At 40.4% G+C, this 13,874-nt stretch overlaps 1 protein-coding gene across 1 annotated transcript in view; it reads left to right on the forward strand.

The window, feature by feature from the left end:
• The window catches only part of syn2b (synapsin IIb), a 194,748-nt gene that overhangs the window by 116,349 nt on the left and 64,525 nt on the right, over positions 1 to 13,874 (forward strand). The window contains exon 2 of the mRNA XM_060910893.1: positions 13,394 to 13,451. Coding sequence (XP_060766876.1) covers positions 13,394 to 13,451 — 58 coding nt within the window. The remainder of the gene's footprint in view (positions 1 to 13,393; positions 13,452 to 13,874) is intronic.

The following is a 13,874-nucleotide window of genomic DNA, read 5'->3' on the forward strand; positions in this document are numbered from 1 at the left end:
AATGGTCTTGAATTTCCTCCATTTGTACACAATCTGTCTGACTGTAGATTGGTGGAGTCCAAACTCTTTAGAGATGGTTTTGTAACCTTTTCCAGCCTTATGAGCATCAACAACGCTTTTTCTGAGGTCCTCAGAAATCTCCTTTGTTTGTGCCATGATACACTTCCACAAATGTGTTATGAAGATCAGACTTTGATAGATCCCTGTTCTTTAAATAAAACAGGGTGCCCACTCACACCTGATCGTCATCCCATTGATTGAAAACACCTGACTCTAATTTCACCTTCAAATTAACTGCTAATCCTAGAGGTTCACATACTTTTGCCACTCACAAATATGTAATATTGGATCACTTTCCTCAATAAATAAATGACCAAGTATAATATTTTTGTCTCATTTGTTTAACTGGGTTCTCTTTATCTACTTTTAGGACTTGTGTGAAAATCTGATGATGTTTTAGGTCATATTTATGCAGAAATATAGAAGATTCTAAAGGGTTCACAAACCTTCAAGCACCGCTGTATATAGCTAGCTCAAGGTAGAGTACAATCACATCTTCAAACAAGGTATTGATATTGTGATGGTTTTACACAACAAACCAATGTACACAGTAGGCTTTTGGAATTGTCTCATCTCATCTCTCATTATCTCTAGCCGCTTTATCCTGTTCTACAGGGTCGCAGGCAAGCTGGAGCCTATCCCAGCTAACTACGGGCGAAAGGCGGGGTACACCCTGGACAAGTCGCCAGGTCATCACAGGGCTGACACATAGACACAGACAACCATTCACACTCACATTCACACCTACGGTCAATTTAGAGTCACCAGTTAACCCAACCTGCATGTCTTTGGACTGTGGGGGAAACCGGAGCACCCGGAGGAAACCCACGCGGACACGGGGAGAACATGCAAACTCCACACAGAAAGGCCCTCGCTGGCCCCGGGGCTCGAACCCGGACCTTCTTGCTGTGAGGCGACAGCGCTAACCACTACACCACCGTGCCGCCCCTTTTGGAATTGTTATGGAATTAATTTGGCTGGGTCCTACCAGGTGCAAATTTATCAATCAGCTGATAACAGTTTTAGAAAATAACTAAACATAAATGATGCACACAATCATGGTGATTATTACGTCCAGATTGTTCTTGCCACAGAAAAAAAAAATGTCTTGTGGTGCCCCTCTGACATTTTGTGCCCCGTGTTGTGTAGTTGCAATATTATGCACTGCCGCAGCCACTGATCTCTTTCTTCTTCTCACATCATACACATTAGACCACATGAACACATGCAGTTATCTGCTTAGCAGCTTGTGAGCACAGACAGGGTTATAGGTATCCTGTCCTTCAAAGCTGAGGATTATCCCTCTCATCCACTACATTAGGGAGTATGCTTTCATCTACATTACAAGCTTTTTTTCCCCAGAGAATGCACTCTAGAATCATTAGCTGTGTTGTTCGACATTACCTATATGAACTTACACTGTGTAGCTTAACTTTGTGGTACTTATCTTTCATCTCTTCCTCAGCAGTTTAGTTTCTCTCTGTGTTTTGTCACCTCTGAATATTCCAGTTAAGCTTTAGGAGTGGAAGCCGCTATAAAGATGCCAGTGGTCCAAATAGGTTTCGATGGTACAACACAACCCACAACACCAAATGCTGTCTTTTAACTTCTGCCACTTTTTGAGTAAACTGTGCCGCAATGCAAAGATTTTATTAATCATTATCTGACTTATACATAACCAAATTACCTCTTGATGTTGAATGATAACTGAAATTAATCAAGACTACTCAAATCTAATTCAAATCTAAATTACGTACTTGTGGCTAGGTATCAACCCTATGTGCACAGGTTACATGGCCGGCCGCAATATAACTGCTCCTGACCATCACAGAAGTGCGAACAGCATGCTTGAGCGCTTCTGTGGCAGTCGCACAGCAGTCGACCTGGGTATACTGAGTGCTATACAAGTGTTATGTGAGTAGCACTGGACTGACGCTCAATCATCTCATCTCATTATCTCTAGCCGCTTTATCCTGTTCTACAGGGTCGCAGGCAAGCTGGAGCCTATCCCAGCTGACTACGGGCGAAAGGCGGGGTACACCCTGGACAAGTCACCAGGTCATCACAGGGCTGACACATAGACACAGACAACCATTCACACTCACATTCACACCTACGGTCAATTTAGAGTCGCCAGTTAACCTAACCTGCATGTCTTTGGACTGTGGGGGAAACCGGAGCACCCGGAGGAAACCCACGCGGACACGGAGAGAACATGCAAACTCTGCACAGAAAGGCCCTCGCCGGCCACGGGGCTCGAACACGGACCTTCTTGCTGTGAGGCAACAGCGCTAACCACTACACCACCATACCGCCCCACGCTCAATCATACATCTCGTAAATAATGTAATAAACAGCACATTTCCTATTTTACATATTTAGCATTCTTTGCATCAAGCCGTCAACTCGTTATTTTTTCGATTATTCCTATTTTTTTGCAATTATTCATACATATTGGAATCCTCTTTAACTGTTATATTTCTGAATTATGAAAGCGCTTATTTCACTGTATTTAAATGCGCCATGAAACTGCTTCTGATATAAGACTTGTATAGCACTATATCTGACTTTTTTCATCTCATTCATCTCATTATCTGTAGCCGCTTTATCCTGTTCTACAGGGTCGCAGGCAAGCTGGAGCCTATCCCAGCTGACTACGGGCGAAAGGCGGGGTACACCCTGGACAAGTCACCAGGTCATCACAGGGCCGACATATAGACACAGACAACCATTCACACTCCCACTCACACCTACGGTCAATTTAGAGTCACCAGTTAACCTAACCTGCATGTCTTTGGACTGTGGGGGAAACCGGAGCACCCGGAGGAAACCCACGCGGACACGGGGAGAACATGCAAACTCTGCACAGAAAGGCCCTCGCCGGCCATGGGGCTCGAACCCGGACCTTCTTGCTGTGAGGCGACAGCGCTAACCACTACACCACCATGCCGCCCCACACTCAATCATACATCTCATAAATAATGTAATAAACGGCACATTTCCTATTTTACATATTTAGCATTCTTTGCATGAGTTTCAAGCCGTCAACTCGTTATTTTTTCGATTATTCCTGTTTTTTGCAATTATTCATACAAATTGGAATCCTCTTTAACTGTTATATTTCTGAATTATGAAAGCGCTTATTTCACTGTATTTAAATGCGCTATGAAACTGCTTCTGATATAAGACTTGTATAGCACTATATCTGACTTTTTTTTTTACTATTTTATTACATGTGGAATTTAAAGACCTAATCGTGCATTAATTCTTTTGATACTTATCCTACAAAATATTTTTGACCTCAAATATACATTTATTGATTCTCAGTGCAAAATTTACATGAAAATAAAGCGCTGTCATAGCTATTTATAAAAGCGCTATCTTAGTGCTATCCTATGCCCATGGTATTGCATAAGACCTCCCAACATTACTTTTCTAAATGTAGCCTATATAGGCTTACAAAATACTAATTTAAGTGTATGCATGCTTCTACAAATATAACACGGAGCTTTTATTGGATTCTATATGTGTTGCTCCTTTATAACACTTAGAAATATCCACAGTAGGCTAGCATATAAAACCGTGTCCAGAAAGTGCTCAGGAAGGGCTAATGATGGGCGCTATTATAACTTGTTCCTGCATGCGCTATTGTTCTGCATTTGTGTAGCATTTTTACAACTATTTTTGGTAAAGGTAACTTGCAGGGGTATTTCCTTAAAACAGGCACCCTCATGTCACGAAAATATGCTCGACAAATATTCACCCAACTGCTGAAGTGACTTGCTATTATGTCCCAGGGTGTTCACAATACTTAAGAATCGCCTCCTTGTTAAATGCTAAACAACATGTTTTAACTAAGTTTTGAAATTAAAAAATAAATTTCAACTAATGTTACAAAACACTACTCCAAAGCAGGTAGCAAACTGTAATGAAAAGTACTTAATGGTAGGTAGAAAATGCTAACCTAAATTACGTCAGACTTGATCGTGAATGCTAACCTAAATTACTTGAGGCTAGGCAGCAAATGCTAACCTAAATTACCTCAGACTTTATAGTGAATGCTAACATAAATTACTTAAGGCGAGGTAGAAAATGCTAACCTGAATTAGCTCAAAAGTGATAGCGAATGCTAACCTAAATTACTTGAAGCTAGGTAGTGACTACTAACTGAAATTATTCGGGATTAAGTAGTAAATGGTAACCTAAATTACATCAGACTTTATAGTGAATGCTAACATAAATTACTTGAAGCAAGGTAGAAAATGCCAAGTTAAATTACCTCAGACTTGATAGTGAACGCTAACATCAATTAATTGAGGTGAGGTAGAAAATGCTAACCTAAATTACCTCAGACTTGATAATGAATGCTAGCCTAAATTACTTGAGGTGAGATAGAAAATGCTAACCTAAATTACCTCAGACTTGATAATGAATGCTAGCCTAAATTAGTTGAGGCTAGGTAGAAAATGCTAACCTAAATTACCTCAGACTTGAACATGTATGCTAACCTAAATTACTTGAGGCTAGGCAGCAAATGCCAACCTAAATTACCTCAGACTTTATAGTAAATGCAAACATAAATTACTTAAGGTGAGGTAGAAAATGCTAACATAAATTACCTTAGACTTGATCGTGAATGCTAACCTAAATTACTTGAGGCTAGGCAGCAAATGCCAACCGAAATTACCTCAGACTTTATAGTGAATGCTAACCTAAATTACTTGAGGTGAGGTAGAAAATGCTAACCTAAATTACCTCAGAGTTGATAATGAATGCTAGCCTAAATTACTTGCGGTGAGGTAGAAAATGCTAACCTAAATTACCACAGACTTGATAGTGAATGCTAAACTAAATTACCTCAGACCTGATAGCGAATGCTAATCTAAATTACTTAAGGCTAGGTAGCAACTACTAACTTAAATTACTCGAGATTAAGTAGTAAATGCTAACCTAAATTACATCAGACTTTATAGTGAATGCTAACATAAATTACTTGAGGCGAGGTAGAAAATGCTAACCTAAATTACCTCAGACTTGATAATGAATGCTAAACTAAATTACCTCAGACTTGATAGCGAATGCTAACCTAAATTACTTGAGGCTACGTAGCAACTGCTAACTGAAATTACTCGGGATTAAGTAGTAAATCCTAATCTAAATTACCTCAGACTTTATCGTGAATGCTAACCTAAATTACTTGAGGCGAGGTAGAAAATGCTAACCTAAGTTACCTCAGACTTGACAGTGAATGCCAGTGGCACTTGAAAGTTTGTGAACCCTTTAGAATTTTCTATATTTCTGCATAAATATGACCTAAAACAACATCAGATTTTCACACAAGTCCTAAAAGAGAGAAAAGAGTCCTAAAAGAGAACCCAGTTAAACAAATGAGACAAAATATTATACTTGGTCATTTATTTATTGAGGAAAATGAAAATGAAAATATCTGTGAGTGGCAAAAGTATGTGAACCTCTAGGATTAGCAGTTCATTTGAAGGTGAACTTAGAGTCAGGTGTTTTCAACCAATGGGATGACAATCAGGTGTGAGTGGGCACCCTGTTTTATTTAAAGAACAGGGATCTATCAAAGTCTGATCTTCACAACACGTTTGTGGAAGTGTATCATGGCATGAACAAAGAAGATTTCTGAGGACTTCAGAAAAAGCATTGTGGATACTCATCAGGCTGGAAAAGGTTACAAAAGCATCTCTAAAGAGTTTGGACTCCACCGATCCACAGTCAGACAGATTGTGTACAAATGGATGAAATTAAAGACCATTGTTACCCTCCCCAGGAGTGGTCGACTAACAAAGATCACTCCAACAGCAAGGCGTGTAATAGTCGGCGAGGTCACAAAGGACCCCAGGGTAATTTCTAAGCAACTGAAGGCCTCGCTCACATTGGCTAATGTTAATGTTCATGAGTCCACCATCAGGAGAACACTGAACAACAATGGTGTGTATGGCAAGGTTGCAAGGAGGAAGCCACTGCTCTCCAAAAAGAACATTGCAGCTCGTCTGTAGTTTGCTAAAGATCACGTGGACAAGCCAGAAGGCTATTGGAAAAATGTTTTGTGGATGGATGAGACCAAAATAGAACCTTTTGGTTTAAATGAGAAGCGTAATGTTTGGAGAAAGGAAAACACTGCATTCCAGCATAAGAACCTTATCCCATCTGTGAAACATGATGGTGGTAGTATCATGGTTTGGGCCTGTTTTGCTGCATCTGGGCCAGGACGGCTTGTCATCGTTGATGGAACAATGAATTCTGAATTATACCAGCGAATTCTAAAGGAAAATATCAGGACATCTGTCCATGAACTGAATCTCAAGAGAAGGTGGGTCATGCAGCAAGACAACGACCCTAAGCACACAAGTCGTTCTACCAAAGAATGGCTAAAGAAGAATAAAGTTAATGTTTTGGAATGGCCAAGTCAAAGTCCTGACTTTAATCCAATCGAAATGTTGTGGAAGGACCTGAAGCGAGCAGTTCATGTGAGGAAACCCACCAATATCCCAGAGTTGAAGCTGTTCTGTACGGAGAAATGGGCTAAAATTCCTCCAAGCCGGTGTGCAGGACTGATCAACAGTTACTGGAAACGTTTAGTTGCAGTTATTGCTGCACAAGGGGGTTACACCAGATACTGAAAGCAAAGGTTCACATACTTTCGCCACTCACAGATATGTAATATTGGATCATTTTCCTCAATAAAAAAATGACCAAGTGTAATATTTTTTGTTTCGTTTGTTTAACTGGGTTCTCTTTATCTACTTTTAGGACTTGTGTGAAAATCTGATGATGTTTTCGGTCATATTTATGCAGAAATATAGAAAATTCTAAAGGGTTCACAAACTTTCAAGCACCACTGTAAATTACTTGAGGCAAGGTAGAAAATGCTAACCTAAATTACCTCAGACTTGATAGCGACTGCTAACTAAAATTATTCATTCATTCATTCATTATCTCTAGCCGCTTTATCCTTCTACAGGGTCGCAGGCAAGCTGGAGCCTATCCCAGCTGACTATGGGCGAAAGGCGGGGTACACCCTGGACAAGTCGCCAGGTCATCACAGGGCTGACACATAGACACAGACAACCATTCACACTCACATTCACACCTACGGTCAATTTAGAGTCACCAGTTAACCTAACCTGCATGTCTTTGGACTGTGGAGGAAACCGGAGCACCCGGAGGAAACCCACGCGGACACGGGGAGAACATGCAAACTCCACACAGAAAGGCCCTCACCGGCCCCGGGGCTCGAACCCAGGACCTTCTTGCTGTGAGGCGACAGCGCTACCCACTACACCACCGTGCCGCCCCTAACTAAAATTACTCGGGATTAAATAGTAAATGCTAACTTATATTACCTCACACCTTTTCATTTCTCACTGAGCAGCAATGATGCTTTATTGATATTAAAAATATGATTAAAAATACCTTTTTCCCCCATACATGCTTTACTCAGTGGTAGTGGACCACAGTGTCCAGCAAATACAAGCAAATTTCTGTTACACTCTTACCATCTTATCACTGTCTTCTCTGTAAAGCAGGTGAGTGTTTTCCTTGTTTTAGTGCATATTAACATGTTCAGGCTGAGCTCAAAGAAGTTTGAACAGTTCTGATTACTCCCACAGCACACAGTTTGATTAGTGCTGTCCAACAACACAGCAGGATATTGGACTTGCTTCATCAGTTCGTGTATCAGGCTGCTTAAGATGTGTGTCAGTGTGCGTATGCTGTAGAAAGTTAGTGAGCAATAAAAGAGATTGATTGAGTCTAATGGGAAGTCGGTATATATTAGTGTAGTGTGGTGTGGGAAAGGTGTCTGCATGTGGGCGGTGTTTTTGTCTCGAACTGTGAATTCTGTGTATGAGTGTATTATGAATTATGAAATGCACACAGTGTGTGTGTGTGTTCCACATAGACTACCTACAGCATCCTCCTTAACACCTGCCCATGTCCTAATTAGGTAGATGTGTTGGTTATATCATGCCCTACTAGCCTCATATAGCATTTTTACTTTATTTATCAACTGATCTCTGTGCAACACAAACAGGTAGCCACAAATTACATTTACATTAAAAGCGTGTATCTCTGTGAGATGCTGCAATTTGCATCTCAGTACATGATGAATGATCCAAACTATGAAAGGTATCATTATCACAAACAAGCCAATGCAATCCAATTTAGTGATGTTTTCTCTCATCTCATCTCATTATCTCTAGCCGCTTTATCCTGTTCTACAGGGTCACAGGCAAGCTGGAGCCTATCCCAGCTGACTACAGGCGAAAGGCAGGGTACACCCTGGACAAGTCGCCAGGTCATCACAGGGCTGACACATAGACACAGACAACCATTCACACTCATATTCACACCTACGGTCAATTTAGAGCCACAAGTTAACCTAACCTGTATGTCTTTGGGGGAAACCGGAGCACCCAGAGGAAACCCACACGGACACGGGGAGAACATGCAAACTCCGCACACAAAGGCCCTCGCCGGCCACGGGGCTCGAACCCGGACCTTCTTGCTGTGAGGCGACAGCGCTAACCACTACACCACCGTGCCGCCATTGAAGCAAACAGTTCAATCAAAATTAAAAGCTAAAAGGTTGCAATTCATTGTGCTTGTTCATTTAAGTTTGCAATACTCTTACTGGAGCGTACCTTTAACAAATATTTTCCTCAGCCATGTCTTTTGAATCTACAATCATATGCTTTCATGATATTAAGCAAAGCAATACAATATATGTGCATTGGAACTTCTGTACAATTTTATCCAAGTCTATTAAACACACAAATGTAATTCAGTATGCGTTTAATAGACTTGGATAAAATTGTGCAGAACATAAAGTAAATTAAAAATAGATAGAAATAAAGGAATGTCAGTGATTTTAAAAATGTGTAAAGGCAGCAGAGCTGAGTGATTTATTTAAAGGTACATTTTAAAGATGGCTGAAAGGTATGTCCGAACAGAGCAATTATTTTTACTCGTACTGTACGTCATGTTAGCAATTAGCATTACCACCTCAGGACTGTGAGCTGGCCTAGTGGTTAGCATGTCTGCCTCTTGACCAAGAGAACATGAGTTCTACTTGTGGTTGGGTCATACCAAAGATCATCATAAAAATGGTACCTGCTTATGGGGTGCCAAGTGTCACCGGGCCCATTTCGTGGACGAAATGCATTTCGTCCGACAAAATGAAGACGTAATTATAAAACACCGTAATGCCTTTTGTCCACGGAATGCACACATCATTTTTCATTATGTCCACGAAATGATGAAGACAGTATGTCATTTCATGTGTGTGAAATCACGAAATGCATTTTGTCAATCACGGAATGCATTCCCTGTATCACGAAATTCATGGTGTCAATCACGACATATATTTCGTCCACAGAATGCATTCTGTACATCACAACATGTATTTTGTCCACGGAATGCATATGATGCATCACGAAATGAATTTTGTCAATGACAGAACACATTTCGTCCATCACAAAATACATTTCGTCCGACGAAATGCATTTTGTCCCACGAAATGCATTCTGTGATGGACGAAATGCATTTCGTGATGCATCATATGCATTCCGTGGACGAAATACATGTTGTGATGTACAGAATGCATTCTGTGGACGAAATATATGTTGTGATTGACACCATGAATTTCGTGATACAGGGAATGCATTCCGTGATTGACAAAATGCATTTCGTGATTTCACACACACGAAATGACATACTGTCTTCATCATTTCGTGGACATAATGAAAAATGATGTGTGCATTCTGTGGATGAAAGGCATCATGGTGTTTTATAATTTCGTCTTCATTTTCTCCATTTTGTCGGACGAAATGCATTTCGTCCACGAAATGGGCCCGGTGACACTTGGCACCCCATACCTGCTGCCATCTGGCAAGTCATGCTGCATTACAGATGTGAATAGGGAGTCAAACTCTCACGGTTACTAGAGGACCAGCTCCCTACTGTAACCCCAGCTGTGTAATAGGCAAGAGGCAGAGGGCCATGGAAATGGAGATTGGCACTGCCCAACGTGCCTCAGAAAACTGGTTAGTACTGGGATGAGAGGCTGCCTGGGAAGACTAGGCCCTGATGTGCGAGAGACTTTGATTTTGATTACCACCTAACAGCTCTATGATCCCCAGTTCGAGCTGTGCAGTGTTTTGTACGTTTTTCTGTGTCTGTAAGGGTTTCCTCCGGGTTGTCCAGTTTCTCACCTCAAAAATAGTCTGATGGACTGGTGGCAATGTTAAAATGCTCCTAGCTGTGAATGTGTGTGTGTGCTTGTTGCCCTTGTAATGGACTGGCATTCTGTCCAGGGTGGATTCCTGCCTCATGCCCAGTGCTCCCAGGATTGGCTCTGGATCCCCTGTAACCCTGACCCAGATAAAGCAGTTAATGAAAATGACTGAATAAATGAATGACTATAATCTACTTTCTGACTGATGTATCACTGCTATTTGGCTTTGTAGAGTGGGTGCAGTCTACACTGCAGCCAAACCCAATCTAGTGCAATAAAAGTTCTGAGAAAAAAGGTCAAACCAATTTATTTCCAGTTATTATATTAGTCTGGTTAATCAGTCACAGATGCTTTGTGCTCATGCAGCCACGAACATAATCAGTCTAATGATTTGACTGGTACCGGTAGAATGTTTTAATTTTTGGCACTGGGCAATGAACAGCTTTCAAGTTTTCTACACCATATTTCACCACAGCACACATTAATCATAATTCTCAACTTAAACATGTTAAAATGAGTTCTTAGTACTCTAATGATTTAAAAAAAATGGATATAATGTGAAGTTTGGTTCAAATCTATGCTTTTTTCCAGAATACTGACACACAAATTTACTGCGGGACACAAATATATACATACACTATATGATCAAATATATGTGCACCACTTTTGGAAGCACACAATTGTCTAGAATGACATTGTATTCTCTTGCATTAAAATTTCCCTTCACTAGAGCTAATAGGCGGGAGCACGGTGGCACGGTGATTAGCACTGTTGCCTCATTGCAAGAAGATTCTGGGTTCAAACCTCATGTCCAACTGAAGACTGGTCCAGACTCTGGTTGTGCTATGCTCTCCCATCTGAGCTGTGGATCTCTCCATCTCCTTCAGAATTACCCTTGACCTCTTGGTTGATTCTCTGAGTAATGCCCCAGTCAGCAACTTTTATTGGATGGTTTCCTTGAAGTATGTTCTTTCCATTGTTTAATAATAGATTTTTTAGATGGGGCAGCAAGATGGTGCAGTGGTTATCACTATCGCCTCACAGCAAGAAGATTCTGGATTCAAACTTTGGGGCTGACTGGGTCCTTCTTGTGTGTAGTTTGCATGTTCTACCCATGCCTGTATGGGTTTCCTCCGGGTGCTCCAGTTTCCTCCCACAGTCCAAAGACATACAAATTGGGTCAGTTGACTACTCTAAATTGCCCATAGGTGTGAATGTGAGTGTAAGAGGCTGTCCACACGGCGACGGATTCAGGTGAATCTGATAAAATTGTTTATCGTTTCGGCCTGGTGTCCACACGGCACCGGTGTTTTGGGTGCCCCAAAACGAGAACGGGTTCCAGAGTGGAAAAATCTGGCAACGGCGCCGTTGCGAAGTCGTCTGGATGAGTAGAACGGATTTGTTTACAATGACGTCACAACCACATGACTAGAACAAGCAGCACTCTCGCTGTTTTGTATGAACCACTGCATTGCATTCACTTTTGTATACAGCTTTTCTTTTAAATAAACAAGTAACTGAACCATTTCTTGAATTTCTTTTTTTTATTGGATAAGACTGCTTTTCAAAATATTCACACACAACATAAAAAGTTATATAAACTATATAAAAATGCTTTTCAAAATGTTCACACACAATAAGAAAATTAAGTTATATAAAACTATGCACACTAATAAAACTAATTTGTACACACAGAAGGCACGATTTCCTCGCGTAGTTGCAGCCATCTTGTTGTTGTTGTTGTGTGTTTGTTCCTGTGAGTGCTTCACGCCGGGTAGAAGAAGGGGTTTATGCACATGCATCTTACTACTTCTATTGTTCTGGTGTCTCCGATGGGACCGTCTTACAGCGCACGTAGAGGTGTGGCATGTGTATTGCATCGTTTTCAGCAAGCGTTGCGTTGCCATATGTACCTGATATTTTATTGATCCGTTGCCCATGTGGACGCGATATTTTTTTAATAAGATCTCGTTGCCGTTGTCGTGTGGATGTAGCCTAAATGGTTGCTTGTCTCTGTGTTAACCTTGTGATAGGTTGGTGACCTTTCCAGAGTGTACCCCGCCTCTCACACTGGCTCTAGCTTCCCCTGTTACCCTGATGGATAAGTGGTTCAGATAATGGATGAATGAATGGATTTTTTAGATGGTGCTCCATCAGACATCTTTTATAAACAAACCCTGAGTGATAATGTTCCGGAGCATTATCCAACACTTGTTTTAATAACGCCTTGGTCTTCATGATGCTATTTGTTTAAATATGCTCTCTAACAAAACTCTGGGGCCTTCAGTATTATGGGCTATTTTGTTTAGATTCATGACATATAATCCCACTTAACTTGATACATACAATAAGTTAGTAATAATTTCAGCTCCAGGTTGTAACACTACAAAATGTGGAAAAGTTCATGGAAGGGTAAATATTTATGCAAGGTACTGTACCACATACCTACCGTGAGCAAATGTATAAATATTTGTCTCATTTATGTAATATAGTTTTGCCTCAAACAGGCCTGGCTTCTATACAGCACAATGATTATTTGTCATTTCTAAAGGAATATGACATAAATTTCTGCCAGGGTTACACTGAAATCACAAAAATCTAATTTTAAATTATGACGTGTATTTAAACTTGAGTCAAGAAAATAATAGCGTTGTTTACTCTGACTTTTCGTTCCTGTCTTCACTACACACACACACACACACACGCGCGATGCATTGCTTTCAGGTTCAATTACTTGGGTACTACATAAAAGTAACAGCAGAGCCAATAGAAGTACCACCATTACCACTTTCACAAATTTAAAGTGAGCGAATATCAATGGTTAAAGTAAGCAAAGAAAAGTTGCCTATAACACTTTGAAGCCAAGTTAAAGTGTACAAAGTGTAATTCAAGAGGGATTTTACTATTTACATACCGTATATGACAGTAAAGGATGACTTGATTCCCAAGATACGAAAGTCATTGCTGGAAATATTATCTTGGAATCATAAGCTTGTTTCTTAATCTTGTGGTATATCCAGGTTCAAAGGAAGTTTAGTGGTTTTAATTTATTTTATTTCTTTTTTCTTTCAGGGCAAAACTGTTTCGTGGGAAAAAGGTCCAAGGAGAATATGATATCCGTGTGGAACAGGTAACATGATTTACTACTATCACTGATGGACACAAGAGAACAATAAAGCAAGATATTGCTCATTATCAGACTTCTTTTTAGAGATTTCATTATGGGTAAAGAACGAACAGTCATACCAACATCTCATAATTCACTCTATTTCACATATACTGTCAGTGTAAGGAACATTTTTCTCCATAACTCTACATAATGCTGTGAAACACAAGGTGAACTGCATTGAATCAGGTTAACAAATGCCATGGACATTTCCAGGAAATGGACAGCATGTGCCAAATTTCATTATGCCCCAGACCCATCGGTGATGTGTAATTTAGCCTGCAGGAGCTTATGTATCTAAGATCACTTTGAAAGCATGCAATCTTGTAAAGACGATGACTCATGAGTTTAAGTGCGTATTAGCTTAGATGCCGACTCTAGCTGATA

This window comes from Neoarius graeffei, chromosome 26 (genome assembly GCF_027579695.1).
Source record: "Neoarius graeffei isolate fNeoGra1 chromosome 26, fNeoGra1.pri, whole genome shotgun sequence".
NCBI classification, from domain to species: domain Eukaryota; kingdom Metazoa; phylum Chordata; class Actinopteri; order Siluriformes; family Ariidae; genus Neoarius; species Neoarius graeffei.